The sequence below is a fragment of the Vanessa atalanta genome, chromosome 13 (genome assembly GCF_905147765.1).
Source record: "Vanessa atalanta chromosome 13, ilVanAtal1.2, whole genome shotgun sequence".
In the NCBI taxonomy this organism is placed as follows: Eukaryota; Metazoa; Arthropoda; class Insecta; order Lepidoptera; family Nymphalidae; genus Vanessa; species Vanessa atalanta.
The window spans coordinates 10,001-29,042 of record NC_061883.1 but is presented as its reverse complement, the minus strand read 5'-3'; the positions used below and the strand labels follow the sequence as shown (position 1 = coordinate 29,042).

At 36.7% G+C, this 19,042-nt stretch overlaps 1 protein-coding gene across 1 annotated transcript; it reads left to right on the top strand.

Moving 5' to 3' along the window:
- The first annotated feature begins 5,316 nt into the window (after window positions 1-5,316).
- Window positions 5,317-16,024, top strand: LOC125068308 (metabotropic glutamate receptor 2-like). Its single transcript, XM_047677415.1, has 17 exons — window positions 5,317-6,039; window positions 10,822-11,041; window positions 11,660-11,802; window positions 11,880-12,050; window positions 12,138-12,282; window positions 12,388-12,639; window positions 12,786-12,957; window positions 13,044-13,150; window positions 13,281-13,430; window positions 13,524-13,657; window positions 13,781-13,947; window positions 14,199-14,357; window positions 14,780-14,942; window positions 15,020-15,233; window positions 15,306-15,457; window positions 15,529-15,715; window positions 15,792-16,024. The coding sequence occupies exons 1-17, from the start codon at window positions 5,317-5,319 to the stop codon at window positions 16,022-16,024; spliced, it is 3,492 nt and encodes a 1,163-aa protein (XP_047533371.1).
- Window positions 16,025-19,042: the final 3,018 nt, after the last annotated feature.

The following is a 19,042-nucleotide window of genomic DNA, read 5'->3' as shown; positions in this document are numbered from 1 at the left end:
CGCGCGCCGTGTACCGAAATGCCTATTATTATTTTATTTTAAGCATAATTATTTGGCACCATTGATGTGCGCTAAATGCTAGTTAATAACGTAATAAATACGAAAGTCGGCTATACTCATAAGTACTAAAACGGAAATATTTGGATTTAAAAAACTTAAGGGTGGTATTCAACTTGTTATATATTCACGTGAAGACCTTAAAATCCACTTGAAGACCGGCTGTCATAAGTTTTGATTGCTGGTTCTTACATCATTTTTTTATTATTACAGTTATTACAGGAACTAAGTATATAAGTGTTCCTATAGACCCAATAAAATGAAAAATTATAATAAAATGATAAAAAATTACCAGTTTCAGATTTTTTCCTTTATATTGGCCTAATTATCTACCTGCATGCCAAATTTGAACTTTCTAGGTCACCTGGAAGTAGGATATAGTTTTGATCTATAGGTCAGTCAGTGATAAAAATGACGATTTTTAGACGTTAATATCTAAATAACCATTTGAGATGCGCTTATGAAATTTGGAACACATATGTATCTCGCGAGTCTTAATATATGAGCCAAATTTGACACATCTATGTCAAATAGTTTTTGAGTTATGAGGAGGTCAAAAGTGGCTCCAAATGGTTCGTGTAATATTACACACGGTGCTACTAGCCAGTTCTGTTACTAGAACTTGGCTGACACGCTACCGCGTGTCTAGATTCCTGCGCCGCAGGGGGACACTCCGAGCCCTAGAGGGCGGTTACTTGAACCGAATACCCCAATGAATTTGTGTAACGCAGGTAACACTACACAAACAGCCTTAATACAAGATATAAAACGAAAAGTACAAACTGATGCCGTAATAACTATTATTTATTAGTTGTTAAGAAACGTAAACGTATATGATTGCCATTCGTCAAATGGTGGGAAGGAGATTGTTTAACGACTTGATGAGGAGTCTATAATCGAATAGGGAGACGGGACCTCCGCTAAAACTAATAGGGTTACGTAGATAGAACGGATTGAACGGTCGAACAGAGTCAATCACTGTACACCCTCGACCGAAATCATCACATAAGTTAAATTGAACACAACCAAAATCACACAGCTGTCTATTATTTCGGCTAGCTGACGTCAATAGGAGAATGGAACCAATTCACGGAAATGATGGCAGACCTCTGTTGCTATAAATATAATTTATTACACAGAAAACACGACGGAAATTGTAAAGAAAATATTTGAAATACAAATAAATGAAGGCGTGAATGGTTTGAGAGGTTTAAGAGTATTACAATTAAGGTGAGTGTTGCGACCATCGCGCTGACGACGACTGCGTCGGCAAGGGGGAGTATTCGAAACGTTTTATTTTATATGAAATAAATTTCCATTTTAAGATATCTTTTGTGAGTAGGTTCCGGCTCGAGTGCAGTTGAGTTAGTGAGGTCTGAACAAAGGCTCTCGATGCGGCTTCGAGGGCGCGCTGTGATGGCGGAGATTGATAAAGTAATAATAAAACTATACTCACGACGATCTGCAATACAATCGGATACGAAATTATAAAATAGACTAGATGAAATTCGGCAATTCGCCTTCAGCGAACAACTGTATTTAATTAAAGCGTATGCTCATCCGTTTACTTTAGATTACAAATACTCTACACTACTCTCCCATATCTAACGACATGGGTCGATAAAAGCGCCTCTATTGCGGATGCATCCACATCCGGCAGAATTATGTACGACACACGCAGGTGCTCATCGCCGACCCGGGATTGAATCTAAGTCCGCGTATCATCATTACCACTCTTCAACTGGTTTTACGTTGAAACAGTATTTTAAATATGTAATAACCAAAGAACGATGATGAGGTCCTACTGACCGATCCGACCGGCAAATAATCGTAGTGTTATGTTACGTATGGGATCAAAAAGTGTTACTTGGATGTACAAAGCTTTGACACAGTAAACTTTACCGTAATTAGTTACTTGGACGGCGCCGCAGTTCTTTGTTTAGACGACAGCCTCCTGAGTGTAATTATGGAAAGCGAAGTTGGACAAAGAGATCATAGTTCTAATTATTACTCAGACATAACTAATAATTAATTTGTTTGTTCGAACTAACAACCTCGCGCAATCGCTCTAATACTACGAAGAGGTGAGTTTTATTTGTTCGTCCGATGTTGCATGTTTTATTAGTAAGAGCTTCAGGAAGAATATGGAATATAAAGTATGTTGACGGATTTCATACATTTTTTAAATACAATGTAGTAGTTTTTAAGTCAAACTGAACACGAACCCTTCGTAAGATTTGTAAATCTCCGAAATTCTTATCTCTAAAACTTTATTCAGGCCCGAACGGGTCTTGCAAACATAAACATTAAAACGATAAATAATCGATGAAAAAAGATGCCATAGAAATAAAACAAATGAAAAATATAATAATAATTAATTAATTCACTGACTGACATGCCGAACACATTCAAAGCCGCCGGCCCGACAGGGTGAAATTTAGAATAGTAATTCCTTACGGAACGTCGCCTACTGAGGAACAATAAGTCATCAAGAATTTTTTCACAGACTTCCAAGAATGTTGTAGTAGATATTGTATTTTTTCATATTTCGAACGCCTCTAGGTGAGCCTTCATGTTGAATATTATAACTAACATGAAAAACCAAGTCCCTGTAAAGCAAATCTTGATGAGAGACTCAAATTACAAGTTAAAAACAACAATACGACCAACTGGGGACCGAGCAATAAACTATCCTAACGCTAATTGTACCCGCGCGAAGTGTGTAGCAGGTAGCCAGCGTATACACGAAGTTATCGCTTCTGAAACAAGACCAACACCGGATTTAGAATGAAAACACAGTTCCAATCAATCTTAGTTGACGACGACGATATCTTTATGTCATATATAAATATTTATGTCTCCGACGCTTCACAACCAGCCGCGGCTTTTACTCACCTCGTGAGACATAAAGTCATTATTAATATCATTTTTTATTATTATAATAAACAACAAACAAACGATTTTTATTGATAACACTATTTGCAGAAGACCTTTATCCCACATACTTCAGATTTATGTGTGAGTATAATAGGGACGTAGTATTACAATTGTTTGTTTCACAAATTGCAAACGTTCGTTATCTGACACTAACCGCGTATCCGACGGGATATCCATTTGGAAACGATATTTAGAAACCAAAAAAAATCTTAAGAACAGAACCGTGTCTGAAACCTAATTTCCATATTCTAACATTAAAAAAGCAATCTTCTGTACCAATCACAAAGTTAACCGAAAAATATTTATATAAGTAGATGTACAATACAATGTATAAATACATACACAATACAAGTGTTTCAGTTTGTACTCATAGTAATTAATTACACGACACTGGGTCTAATTATATCTAATTAAACTGACTGTATGCAAACAATTTTGATTCCGTGAACAAACAAATATAATAACGAGGATAGTTACCGAAAGATTCTTTTTTCAATCATAAAACACCTCCAGTGCGACGAATCAAGCAATGTGAATAATATAAAAAAATGGTTTGAGTCGGAATATTTTTCTGAAACTAATTAGATCAAAATTTATCGAAGGCTTCAAAGATTCAAGTTTAAGTAATTGTAACTGCCCAAGGTCAACATTTTATTTTCGGAGCCAATTATGCGACCAAAATTTTCGCAGCGTACGATTTTTTTTTACTTGCACACTATTTGGAATTTATGTCTTCTAAACTATTAATTCAATAATATAGTATAAATATACTTAATCTATTTTAAATATCCAAAGTAACTAGCACATTTATCTGACTAAGGATTAATAATTATTAATCCACTGGTAATGAAGTGCGGAAAATCTTTTCGCGAATAACCGATAGTGTATTTTTAATTTGTAACAAATAATAATAGTTATTATGAGAGACACGCTGACGTATATCCCCAGCCTTAACAAGAGTCAGCTGTGTAAGCATCAAAAATATTTTTTGGAAAAACAATATTTTGTATCAAATATTTATATACAAACCTTCCTCGTTTACCGCTCTTTCTACTAATGGAACCGAATCAAAATCCGTTGAGCGGTTTAGAAAAAGAAAGCGGAGAAAGACTGAAATAATAAGCGAATTTGTTTTATATTATTTATAGATCACACTACTGGGTACGATTCTCAGTACGGGCCTGAGGGCAGGGGAATTATATATTGGCTCGGTAGGTTAGCGCCGTGTGTCCCGCGAGCGCCTTATCGGCTGCGAACGCCGTCCGGCCCCTCGCGTCTAAGCTGAAGGGTCGTATCGGCGTTGGCGGCGTCACGCTACATAAACTTGCTAGTGAAATATCTTTCGAACGCTTTCTGCTAGAAATCTTCTCGCCTCATTCGCCTCAAATGTGTGTCAGGTAATACGAGAACCTATAGAATAATTACTTTTTTAAAATATCCCTTTAATAGATAACACTTGTGGTGAAACTACTTATTAACATTTAACATACATGGAATTAAAATCAGTTCTGATTAAATTATACAATGAACAGTAATTAATAAAATGAAGATAGTGTGAGCATTGTGACAATGTAGCCGACATCGTATTATTTATCACTATATCTCAAAGATAACCATAAAAATCTTAAACTTTAACAAATTATTACTAAGGACAGCAAAATAAACATTTCTGCTTATGAGTCCTACAAACTCATTATAACTACTGAACCAAAGGTAACCCGTTCGAAAGTATATATTATTTAGTATTTAGAATGTACAATTCGACGTAAAATATAAACGTATGTTTCGCAATACATATCCGGTAAATAAGAGTACTTCGGGCTGCGAGTGCCGCCCTGCGACCCGTGACGGCGCCGCGCGGCAGTTCCCAGCGCCTGCCCGCCGCGACGCCGCGCCTCCGCCCTGCGTGACGACGCTCGCTACACGCCGTGCGATCGCGCGCCAAAACTTTGCCAACTTGTGTCGTGTGTTTCATTCAATAATTTACACTTATTAGCCTCTATTGCATACACTCGTATAGCCAATGGAACAAAATCAATGCAGTGCACATTTAATATTTTTAGTTTCGATTGATCGGCATTAACAAAGTCACTACTTAAACTTATTTTTGTAAAAATGTATCCGTGGTATAGTTTTAAATTGTTCTTAAATTATGCTACGCTAATATTTAGTGAATATAAATTTAGTTCCAATGATTAACAATGACAAGTTTATCAATAAAATAAAAAATATGTCATTTTTGTGTGCGAAATTATTCGAAAATTTTTAAGTAAAGTTCATGAGGATGTCACTTTGTGATAAATAGAAGGGGATGTGCTGAACATGGTGCGCGAGGCCGCGTTCGCTCTGCTGCTGCTGGCCACAGCCACCTCACACAAGCACGACCCACCCCTGATCCTTACGAGCCTGGATCGTGATACTTCTAACATGTCTGTCATGCTAGTGGACATCGCATATCACGACTCTGAAGAACATTACACTATATTGGATAAATCTTATCGCAACAAACGTGAATCGCACTCGCTTATAGGTACTTTCGATATATCAAAACTTTTTAAAAAGAGTAATCGTATCAAGCAAGAAGAGGCACAGCCCAGCGCGTCTTCACTGCGGTCTAAAGATATACACACCACTCTCGGTGAAGCGATTGCACTCTCTGCAAGTAAAGATACCATCGAGCCAGATCATATATTTTATACGAACGAAACAACAATCACCACTGAGAGAACAACGACCACTCCTCAAACCATACGCAGTACAGTTGTAAGCGAGACCTACTATACGGCAAATAATAAAGTAACCGATAAGCCGGCCCAAACAAGTAGTGTACAGAATAAACCGAAAACAAGAAATAAGGAATCGAGAAAATCTAAGAGCGTCGCGAACACTAAAATAAAAACTAAAAATAACTCTAAAGGAAATGATCAAAGCAAACGTCGAGAAACGCGAGTCATTAACAAGAAGAAAGCCGAAAACGACAGCATATGGCCCGTGAAGCACGCTGCGGTCTTAGAGGGAGACATCGTACTCGGCGGCCTGATGATGGTCAGTATCGCACGACTAAGTGTCAAACGGGTTAATCATATACAAATATGATATCTCTGATTGAACGTTTTTTTTTTATATCACACGCGGGTTTCACGTACCGACTGCTTTTCTCTTTTCTGTTATGTTACTAATAATTGAAAAAGAAAACGTTTAAAGTGAGTATGTAATGAAATATTTTGCTAAGAATTAATACTGCGAGAAAGAACTATGTTTAATACTAGTCTATATATAACTATAGTTCCGTTATTATAACAAGCGACGGGTGCAGCTTATTGATAAAGAAAATTGTATTCTATGATATAAATATAACTTATGCCCCGCATCACTCGGGAATGTAGTTTTCTAATAGAGAGCATTTTTTTTCTTATACTTGAATCATTCGGCGATTAGCCCCAACATACAAACAACAATTTTTTTTTTTTTATAAAAGATAGATTTTATTAGATTGTAGAATATAATTATTTAGTATTATTTCTCAGAGTGATTCATTTTTGTAGTAAGTTTAAATTACCATTTATCATGAAATTTAATAGAATATAGTAATGCAAGTTAAGGCGTCAATTAATATACTAGGTATATTGAAGTTGCTCTTACAAGCACCTTTGAATCGTAATCTTCCAGGATTACTTTAAAATGAAGCTTATATCTTCTTAAACGACCCCTGCATAATGCTGTGTATACTGTTTGAGTTAAGTTCATTAAGTGTTGTCACGGTTGTAGGACCGCAGATTTTGCGGCGCCGCACGTAAGCACGCTCGTTGAAGCAGTTATCGTATAGCTGACTGCCAAAGGATACGTCATGTCTTTTAGTGGACACAGACACGTATTAAATTAATTTTACAAAATATCTAACTAAGTTGTAATCGGTTTATTTATTTATGTTTCAATTAAATCATGCGAATAATTCTACAGATTTCTCCATGTTCCGTAATTTTTATTTTGAATTCGTCATTCGCTCTCATCATTCAGATGTTTTTAATTTATTCAGCGTGTAATTTTTTACGCTTTAGGAAGAGTACATGAAAGGCAATATTAACTAACTAATGCTAAGAAATATACATTCCAGAGTATTAATAGGCTTTACCGCTGATATTATTTTTAATTAGAAATTGAAGCTCAGCGGCTCAAATATTAATCGGCTGCGGAATTTTATTAAAAATCATAATATTGGTACCTTGCTTTAAAAAACGGACTATAAACCGAATCAATAGAGAAAAGAACGCAAAATGGCGACTTTTACTCGCTGTTATAACAGCACAGTTAGCAAAAAAGTTTACTTTCGCCCACGATTCCTTCGTTTGACCTAAACTTACCGATTTTAAAATATGTTATTATAATTTATTGTACACTACAAATATTATTTAAAAAATATAAAAATATTTCATGTGTTGTACAACGGGCGGACTTATGACTAATTAGCCATCTCTTCTAGACCGCCACAGTGTGGGCGATACTAATTATTATTATTATATTGCATATAATTATAAGTCATGCATTATTTAAGGTTATTATAATCCCATCAAAAACATAAATGTAAAAATGAGAGCCAAGTCAAATATTATGATATATACCTTGGTTGTAGTCTTTAACGACAAAAGAAGTGAGATCTAAATGGGTGCCAAGTTAAATAGTCCTTTCTGAAATTTACTTATAACTACATAAAATATCATTTCTTCTTATAACGTGGGATAAAATATTGTTGCCTAAGGTCTGTCTTGGCTAGTTACACATTTATGTCGAATAGTTTTTGAGTTATGAGGAGGTCAAAAGTGGCTCCAAATGGTTCGTGTAATATTACACACGGTGCTGCTCGCCAGTTCTGTTACTAGAACTTGGCTGACACGGCTACCACGTGTCTAGATAACACTAGTTTTAATAAACATCATAATTTTGGGTTTAGAATATAGAAAAAAATATAAGCAATGCCGTTTCAGATTCTTTTCAATATAGAGTTGGATTAAATGAACTGCATGTATGTATGTTTTTGACAATGACAATTATATAGAATATTCCTAATGACAATAATATGAGCCGAGATGGCCGGTAGATAGAACATGTAATTCTTAATCAAAGATTCCAGGTTCGAGTTTTTCATGTGTTCCATTTGTGTTTATAGTTAATTTCAGGCTTTGCGCTGAATTATAAAATAATAAAAATATTCCAATTCACGTTGAGAAAGTATTAAGGAATACGCAACAAATTCTCTCATAAAAAATAGTAGATGAGACTTTTACTCAATTTATTTTATTTACAATATCAAAAATTAATTTAATTTATTTACAATATCAACTAAACAACATATTCTTTCGTCGTTTACGTTTACGTTTCAGCATTTACCTTTTCTTAAACTGTATTTTGACAAAATCATACTAGCGCATCAATAGGTAACACTATTGATGCGCCGCCGACAAATAATCTAGGAAACATCTTTATCATATTGAGCGATATTTCCGCGAAAGAGTTATTAAATACATTACTGACTTACATTACATTGATAGTTTACATGATGACGATCGCTTGTAATAATTATTAGGGATCGTTATTATGCACTTTCTCGGTATAAACACAAACCCCTCTCAATCTACGATCGATCGTGGTTGAATAGTTTCATGTCATATAAATAAATATATCCCTAGTTTTCAATAAGCCAACTGTCCCCCATTCGCTAGATATTTTTCCTTTTATTGCTCAGGCTTTTTTACCATTATGCCATGTTACCACTTCGGTCCACGGGATAAAACGTGCTATCTTAAAAACTTGGTTAGAAAAAGTAGTATTTTATTTATATAAATAATTTATTTAAACATACAAAGAAATAGGTTAGCTTTACAGATTGTTAACACAAATATCTTAAATTAACTTTAGTTACAGTTAGTTACAGTTGTTCGTGTTTTTCTATAACTAAAAAAATGTTTGGAAAAGCAATGTAATATAAATTAGAACAGTTTAACTTATTTCAAATTAATATTGAGGCGCCACTGACGACCAAACGATTTTGTCACTACTTAGTATAGAACAAAGTCGCTTCCCGCTGTTCTTCTCTGTCTGTCCCTGTTTATGCTTAGATCTTTAAAACAACGCAACGGATTTTGATGCGGTAATTTTTAATAGATTTAAAAAGAAGGTTTGTATGTATTACACATGCATAATTTAGGAGAGATACACTGATAATTTTAGAGGTTTCTAAGGTGATGTCATATAAAACAGATTTTTTTGCTTTTACATTGCTAACGCTGGCTGAACCCTACGAGATCAAAATAATGTCCTACAGTACACTACAAACACCTACACCTTTAAAAGATCTACAAAAAGGTACCTTAAATACATTTTGCATTTAATATACATACATACAGACCTTTGCAGCATGTAATATAAATTAATATTTTCGAAAGTATTATAGATTTGAAATGCAGAGATGAATAGCGGTTTGTATTGTCTAATAAAAAACGCTGTATACTTTGTATATAAAGACATTCTGTATTATATTTAGTATCAGCATTGTTTCCGAACGAAGCCGGGGCGGCTCGCTAGTATTCAATAATTAAGAACACCGTTCGCAAGGCGAGTGAAAACTAAGTTAAGGTAGTTAAAGAGGATACATCACCGAATTTCCAGTTAAAAATGGTTAATACAAATATTTAAGGGAACAGGCATGCCATCATTGGAGTAGCATCAGCAGAAATCTGCACACACTCAATCAGGAAACTACAGCGATCCATACTTAATATATTTTCATATATAAATTTCTAATATATGTGATACATAAAAAAAAACCTCCTGCAACACGAAATATAAAGAATCAATAATTACATAAATAATCAAAATATAAATACCTTGATCGAGGGATGTAAACATGATTTTACCTTCTTGAGGTGTAATGTCCTGATTACTATAAACGACGATTCCAACTCCGGAAAATCATACCAATGAGTCAAAAATTACTGTCAATTTCAAAATAAAAATGACTACGACTTTCTAAGTTGCACACTAACGCATTTAAGGAAAAACAGGACTCGAAGACTTACAAATTTTAAACGCCGGTAGGAACATGTTGTAAAAAGTGTTGTACAAAACTTCGAAACTCCGTTTTTATTATATTCTGAAAAGATATCAAACATACAATTTAATCACAAATTAAGAAACTCAACTATTAAGACCACTCAGCGATATATTCAGTATTTGAATTCGGTGCTAAGCCGATGATATAAAAAGTACAAAAAGAACGAATACGAATGTTCTTGAAACTGAAAATTTTAGGCAGTATGATCAGTATCTCTACCAATAATACCCTAAATTCGATAAGAATGATTCCCATATTTAAATCCAAGAAATAAAAATGGAAAAAAGAATTCTTGCCGGTTCTTGACACTTTGAACGTTACCCATATAAGTTGTTAATTTTAAGTGCTTAGTGATTAGTTGATAAATAAGACTCTTATCTTACATTTTTATGTACACAGTCCGGCTACAGTACAGAGAACAGACGGAAATCGTCACATAAGGAAAAGCGCTATCCTCTTGGCGAACTTAGCCTCTTTTTCTCTTTCTCTCCGCCTTCTTCTACTGTATACGGTTTTATATAATGTTTTTGTAAACTATATATTTTTTTAAAGTATGTTATAGTATGTCTGAAATTACAGTCAAATACTTCAAATAAGCGAGCCCAAGTGGCAATTCATATTTGTGGTGAATTTCCCAATTAATGTCAAGTTACTATTTCGTTTAATACACTAAATAAAATAATGTAATACAATAGTTTTATTTGCTTAAAATATCTAAGGTGCACGGAAGAGCCAGTGGTAATAGCGGAGGCAGCGTGGCGCGCTGTGGCCCGCTGATGCCGCAGGGTGGCGTGCAGGCCCTCGAGGCGATGCTGTTCGCACTCGACGAAGCGGAGCGTGCCGGCCTCGCAGTGCCGGGCGTCAAACTTGGAGCACTAGTACTGGACGACTGCGACAGCGACACACGCGGCCTTGAAATGGCACTCGACTTTATTAAAGGTAGTTTTATAAGGAGTATTAAAAAACAGATAAATAAGCTAATATTCTCTTCTGTTTTTGACTGGAGTTAACAAGACACAAATAATAAGACTTTAATCATGCCACCAATGCGCCGCCAGCCATGGTAGCTACATTTTGTAGTTTCTGCTTTTAAACTGTTATACGCTCGCTCACCCGTAAAGCAAAACAGGTTGCTATTATGCAGCAGAATGATTGATGAGTACTTCGTTCCTATGCAGAGGACTTCAGTAAAGTCCTACCATTTTTAAAAATGTTCTTGCCTTGTACGTATTATTATTAGAATACACACTTTTTTTACACCTTTTCACTTTTTTTGTATGTATATGTTCATATTAGTTTTAAGACGTTACGGAACTTAAGAATTACAAAAAGAAAATACAAATATATATAGGGATGGTGCCTTTGTACACTTAAATATATGTTATCTTTTTATGATTTTTCAATCATATAAAGGCTGGAAACGATACTCTGCCTCCAAAAGTCTTCAAAAGTCGGTGTCTTCGGAGTTGAAAACTTGGTGTTATCAGTTTATAATTACTTCTTTAATATATAGAATCTCATAACAAATTTGTTATTGTTATATAAATTTACCCACAGGCTCGATCAGCAACATAGATGACGAAGAATATGCCTGCAATGCAACAGCAGTACGTAAGGTAATTTCGGGAGTAGTGGGCGCCGCCTCCTCCGTCACGTCGGTACAAGTCGCCAATCTCTTACGCCTGTTTAAGATCCCTCAGGTTAAACGCGTTTATTTAATTTTCACGAGTAATTCATAAAATAAAGTCAAGTATTTATCACTTTACAATTGCTATAGGTCTCTTTCTTCTCGACGTCTCCAGAACTTTCGAACAAGGCGCGGTTCGAATACTTCACTCGAACAATACCTTCGGACCTCCACCAAGTGCGAGCTATGGTTGAAATTGTCAAAAAATTCGGATGGCGCTATGTATCTATCATCTATGAGGAATCCAACTATGGGATAAAGGTATAAGCGTTATTAAAATGTATGTACATCTGGAATAAAAAATCATTTTGTATTCGAATAACTTTATTTTTCATTACTAAACTGTAGGCATTTGAAGAATTAGAAACTCTTCTCTTGCGCGATGATATCTGCATAGCGGTCAAAGAGAGGCTTGCAAAGGATTCCGGTGCAGCGGACGAAAATGCATACGATGCTATAGTTGAACGCTTGCTGTCACGGCCACGTGCTCGAGGTAAACTTCCTTTATAATATGATGACCTTCTCCTTCAATAACGTTAAATACTATTGAAATAAATAATTGAATACAGCTTACTTTTTATTCAATCACTGCCTGCAGGTGTTATTGTATTCGGGTCAGATCAAGAAGTTGCAGGAGTGATGGCGGCAGTTCGACGTAGAGGAGCCGCGCAGACCTTCAGTTGGGTTGGGTCGGACGGATGGAGCGCGCGGGCACTCGTGGCGGCGGGCAACGAACCAGTCGTCGAAGGCACCATTAGCGTACAACCTCAGGCTAATCCTGTTCGAGGCTTTCGCGAATACTTCTTCACTCTAACGCCACAAAATAATTTCAGAAACCCCTGGTTTGTCGGTAATTTTAAAAACCTTAAACAGAGCGCATGTTTATATTTGATATAAAATTTCATTAATTTATTTTTTTCAATTCATTTAATATTATAATTAATCATATCGTATACATAATTAAACACTCAAAATGAATATTTTTTCTGAATGTAGAATTTTGGGAGGAACAGTTCCGATGTCGCTACGCGGGAAGCCCGCGATCGAAGAATAATGCGAAGTACCTCCCCTGTACGGGACGCGAGAGACTCTCTGCTGAAAACACAGAATTTGAAGCGCAGCTGCAGTTCGTTGCCGATGCCGTCTGGGCGTTCGTGTTCGCTATTCGGTTGGACTTTGCTCTTATTTAATGACGACTGCGTGAGTTTTCCCGAGTGTAAGTAATATGAATAAGGAATAAGGAATGTGTTGCAGGGACATGCATCGGGATGTGTGCGGCGGTAAGCCTGGCCTATGCGAGGCTATGAGACCGGTGAGCGGGCCGACTCTTTTGCGATATCTTCGACAAGTGCGCTTCATAGGTCTCTTTGAAATGTTTATATGAATCCTTTAGTTCAAGTAATAGTATTTCACATTATGTATTTAGTCTGTAAAACAACGATTACATTTAACAAAATTTTAGACACTGCTTATTGAACTTTATTTACCAAGGGCTCAGTGGTGATGAGTTCCATTTCGACGCCCACGGTGATGGTCCCGCGCGCTACAACATCTTACACTTTAAGCAAGTGACGCGTGGAGTGTACCGATGGATCCGAGTGGGTCGCTATCTCGATGGTGAATTGCAACTTGACATGGACGGTTCGTAGAAAATAAGCTTTAGTGTCCTATAATAGATCTGTATATAAACATATTTTAAAAATATATATTTATTTTTTTTTTATTGTGCCATAGAGATTCAGTTCAAATGGGAAGAACCTCATCACCCTGAGTCGGTGTGTAGTGCCGAGTGCGAGCTGGGCCAAGCTAAGCAATACGTCGAAGGGGAGAGCTGCTGCTGGCATTGCTTCAACTGCACGCAGTATGAGGTACCAATATATTACTTAAAACATTTCTATAAACATTATAAATTTTCAACATAGATTATAAATAGATATTCTAATATAAGTTTATATATAAGTTTTCTCTTAAACTGAACTTTAATTGTGCAGATACGGTCTCCGGTATCAGAGACGGCTTGCATGGAGTGTGCGCGGGGCACCTTGCCTGATTCGAGGCGCATGCAGTGCGCGCCGGTGCCGGAACTGTACCTCCAACCCACATCTCCGGCAGCTATCGGAGCAATGACATTTTCAGCTCTGGGCATCTTGCTTACGATGTAAATATAAACACGAATAAAGCATAGAAATAATGATATCATGGACAAAGCCGCTGTCACGAGATAAGCCCGACAAAAATAAAGAGTACACTACATTTCAGAATCTTTCCTCGTATTGTTGTTTTTCGCGGAACGATTGAGTGCTCGGATACTACACTGCCTAGCTCACCGCTTTATTACACAGCATCATTTGTTACCTTTATGACTGTATTTTTAATGAGACATAGAACAAACAAAAAAGGTGATCACAGGTTGGTAGGTGGCGTTTGGGTCGCGCGGAGCAGCACGCCGGTGGTCCGTGCGAGCGGGCGCGAGCTGTCTTTCGTCCTGCTCGCTGGCATCCTCATGTGCTACCTCGTTACGTTCGCCCTCGTGCTAAGACCGACTGACTTCCTCTGTTCTCTTCAACGGTTTGTGTTCAGTTCTCAAAATTTTAAATTGTAAAATAGTTTAGTCATGCAAAAATGATCAAGAGGACTCTTTTGTTTTTATTACTTCCTGTAATAGTATTAATGTAATTTGTAAGCCTTATCAAAATAATATTACAGTCATAGTCGTAGTTATATAACAAGTATTTTAAGATTCTTCGATTCTCAGGATCGGGCCAGTTAAGTCTAAACAAATGTTTGGAAAAAGATAATTTTGCGTTATCGTCAACACCCGGCGCGGCCCTTCGGCGTTATCCACATGTTCGCACATTTTATTACACTAGTTACTTCAATGATCTCTAATAAATTTAATTATAGTATTATTTGCTACCAGTGGGCATTTTATCACTTTGAATGCGTCGTCCGTCCATCTCGTCATGCTGTATATATATATTTTTTTACAGATTTTGCACGGGGTTTTGCTTCACTGTTATATATGCCGCTCTTTTAACGAAAACAAACAGAATAGCACGTATCTTTGATGCAAGCAAGCACTCTGCTCGAAGACCCTCGCTCATATCTCCGAAGTCTCAACTTCTCATTTGTTCAATTTTAGTATCAATACAGGTAACAACTTCTAACATACATAGACAAATTATTTTAAATGAATTCGTAATCGTAATTACTTTCCCACCCTCTTGTAGATTGTAATCGTGGTAGTGTGGCAACTGGCTTCGCCGGCGCGCGCCATCCACCACTACCCGACGCGCGAGGACAACATGCTCGTGTGTGACTCCTACGTGGACGCGTCCTACACCATCGCCTTCTTCTATCCGGTAGTACTTATCGTCATCTGTACTGTATACGCCGTGCTCACGCGAAAAATACCGGAAGCTTTCAATGAAAGTAAACATATAGGTAAGATAATATGAAATTGAAGATTATTAAATTTTTTATGAGTTGTATTTTGAAAGAGGATTTTTCTCGCAGGTTTCACTATGTATACGACGTGTGTGATATGGCTCGCATTTGTTCCATTATATTTTGGCACCGCGAGTCACGTTCCATTGCGAGTCACCAGTATGGCAGTGACGATTTCTTTGAGTGCAAGCGTCACCCTAGCATGCCTCTTTGCACCAAAGGTATATATATCGATGCCATCATCTTATAATTTATTTTTTGATAATTATTAGTTTGATTTTCAAATTTTCAGATGTATATCATTTTAATACGACCGGAACGGAATGTTCGCGGAAATCTTATGCCGTCGCGGTGGCGCAGCGGTCGAGGCGGCCGCGGTGCCGCACCCGGAGCCGTCTGTGCGGCTCTTGTAGGCGCTGCCCCATTGCCGCGCCCTGCCACTACGCCTTCTACGGATTTATCAACACTTGATGCTACTGGTAGGTTACAATTATTAAAAGAGATATTAATGTGTGGAAATACCGGTATTAAAACACGGTAAAAAAAAATTTGCAGAGCCATCGACGTCCACCGATAGACAAGTACAAACTGAGGAGTTGAGTCCAACTCAGAACAATGGTATGATTGAACGTAATGGACTCTGCTTGGACCCGAAGAAATTGGCGGAGTTGACAGCTGGGTTGCCCGCCTTCGAGGAAGCAAATGGTGCGGCACTTCGTCGGCGAGCCGCAGCGGAGCCGGCGATGCGCGTGGCCGTGGCGGTGGTCGGAGCGCGGCCCGCCTTATAGCGTGTCGCTCGGCCACCGCGGCGCCCCGTGCTCGTGTAATTGCCCACTGAAAGACGCGCTGCGGTGAAGTTGCTCAATACAAACTTCAGATAAGTGTGAGAACCATCATAACTTATCTCTATGACGCTAGTGAGCATCATAGAGTAGGAGTTATACGTGTCATATATTTAAAAAAATTATCGATCAAATATTGTGATATTACTATAAGTTATTGTTAGTTGTTTGCAAAATAAATATTTTGAATTGACTTTGTATGTTTTATTTTGTTAATAAATACCCGAAAACTAGTAACATCATGTTTACATGGTCTAATAAATGTTGTATAAGTATTAATTCTGTGAGGACCGTGGATGGGTCAGACGCAGGACCTATAGATTTATGTCCTCTCCGGACGACCGATAATGAAGGAATAACCGATTTTAATACTATAATTTCCTAAAAAAGGTCTGATAATATTATTTTTATAAAACGTCTAGAATCAAATAAAAAAAAAGAAATGAAATAATTGTAATAAAACATTTTTGGAAACTAACTTTCACGTAGGTGGTCTAAAAATCTGAGAAAAATTAGGGCTTTCTAAAATAAAAAAGAAGCTATTGCAATACTCATTGAATTAATTAATGCTCTTAAACAACTCATTTTAGACAAAAGCATTGATGCAATTATAGTTGCTTGTACGCAGTTTTATTTGTTTCAACTTTAGTAGCTCTGTAATAACTTCTCATAATAAACTCATTCCTATGATTTCAAGCGCATTCTTTAAGTAATCACCCGCCTTTTCACGTATCATATGAATGTTTTTTTTTTTTTTTAAATCTAAAATGAAGTTCAATAAGGTACAATCTTTTATTACTGTCCATAGTTAAAATAAAATATGTGCGTAGGATAAAGATATTCATAACGACCGAAGTGGGGACGTACCACCTTCACTGTCGCCAGGCACGCCGGCGGTAACCCCACCTCCACCTCTCATCGGAAGATCAGTACTTTCTGGCTAGACCTCCCTAATCCGCCAGACCTCCGCCGATCTTCGACGGTCATTCCCATCGTGTCCACAGTGAAAGCCATTCCGACTTCTGCCAAGCGATCCGCCTCCCGAAAGTCTCTCCCCGTCGTCGTGCTAGATGGTGGGTCTAAACAAAAAATTAACTATCTTACATAGAAGGCAATGCTTGGAGACTAGCTACAAGGGTTATGGACGTGATATTATCTTTATTACATAGTATAAAACAAAGTTGCTTTTTCTGTCCCTATGTCCCTTTGTACGCTTAAATCTTTAAAACTACGCAACGGATTTCGATGCGGTTTTTTTTAATAGATAGAGTGATTCGAGAGGAAGGTTTTTGTATATAATACATAGACAATATAGTTAAGTAACACTGATAATTTTAAAAGTTTCTAATGTGATGTTGTAAATTTATAATTTTTTTGCGCTTACATTGTAAACGCTGGCTGAACCCTACTAGATAGATCAAAATAATGTTCTACAGAATTGTACACCTCAAAATGTCTACAAAAAAATCCGCGGTGGTATATGTCTATCTCTTAATGATAAACCACAATAAACATTTTTTATCGTTTACTTTTTACGAGAAATACGAGAAATAATGGCTTATTTTCGAAGCGATTTTAAGCAATATAGCATTAATCCTTATCCAATTAGGTACCTTAAATAAATTGTGCATTCAATATAGATCAATATGGCCCTTTACAGCATGTAATTTAAGTGAATATTTTCGAAGATATTACAGTTTTAAAACGCAGGGACATAGCGATTTGTATTTCCTAATGAATGAAAACTGTGTACGTTGTACCTATCTAGACACGCGGTAGCGTGTCAGCCAAGTTCTAGTATAGCAGAACTGGCGTGCAGCACCGTGTGTAATATTACACGAACCATTTGGGGCCACTTTTGACCTCCTCATAACTCAAAAACTATTTAACATAAATGTGTCAAATTTGGCTCATATATTGAGACTTGAAAGATACATATGTGTTCCAAATTTCATAAACACATCTCAAATGGTTATTTAGATTTTAACGCCTAAAAATCGTCATTTTTATCACTGACTGACCTATAGATCAAAACTATATCCTACTTCCAGGTGACATAGAAAGTTGAAATTTGGCATGCAGGTAGATAATTAGGCCAATATAAAGGAAAAAATCTGAAACTGGTATTTTTTTAACATTTTATTATAATTTTTCATTTTATTGGGTCTATAGGAACACTTATATACTAAGTTCCTGTAATAACTGTAATAAAAAAAAATGATGTAAGAACCAGCAATCAAAACTTATGACAGCCGGTCTTAATGTGGATTTTAAGGTCTTCACGTGAATATATAACAAGTGGAATACCACCCTTAAGTTTTTTTAAATCCAAATATTTTCGTTTTATTACTTATTAGTATAGCCGACTTTGGTATTTATTACGTTATTAACTAGCATTTAGCGCACATCAATGGTGCAAAATCATTATACTTAAAAAAATAATCATAATAAGCATTTCGGTACACGGCGCGCGACGCGACGCCGGAGCAGCGGGATAGGAGCGTTGCGATTAAACCTTAACGCGGACGTGTCTGAGCGAGTGGCAACCGCGCTCATAAGAATTATTTCAATGCCTTCCGATGGAAGCTGCCTAGTCTATTCGACTGCATTTTTTTTTTTGAGTATACTAGTATACAACAATAAAATAGGTTTCGTGAGACTGTAGTAGAGTATGTATATCGTAACAGGAATGATTTAAGTTTGTACTCTAGCGCTACAAACGGGGATCCTTATTGCTTGGAAGAACAGTATCGAGCAAGCATGCTAATGTCAGCAAAGGACTGGTGAATGGGTCCAATGGAAAAATAGAGAAAGTACATTGGGAACGTCGACAACAGCAATAGCGCACGTAAAATAACAATTCAATTTAAACATTTGTTATTTTTTGGAATTGAAAACATTTGTTTTTTTTTGTAATTGTTAACTGTAACTTAATGTGCGCTATGGGAATTTCCTATACGTACT

Bases quoted from the DNA above. Each gene is read 5' to 3' on its own strand.
- LOC125068308 (XM_047677415.1), top strand. From the start codon at position 5,317: ATGGTGCGCGAGGCCGCGTTCGCTCTGCTGCTGCTGGCCACAGCCACC. The intron at 11,803-11,879 runs GTTAAACGCGTT...CAATTGCTATAG, and splicing joins GCCTGTTTAAGATCCCTCAG to GTCTCTTTCTTCTCGACGTC. The intron at 14,358-14,779 runs GTTTGTGTTCAG...ATTTTTTTACAG, and splicing joins TTCCTCTGTTCTCTTCAACG to ATTTTGCACGGGGTTTTGCT.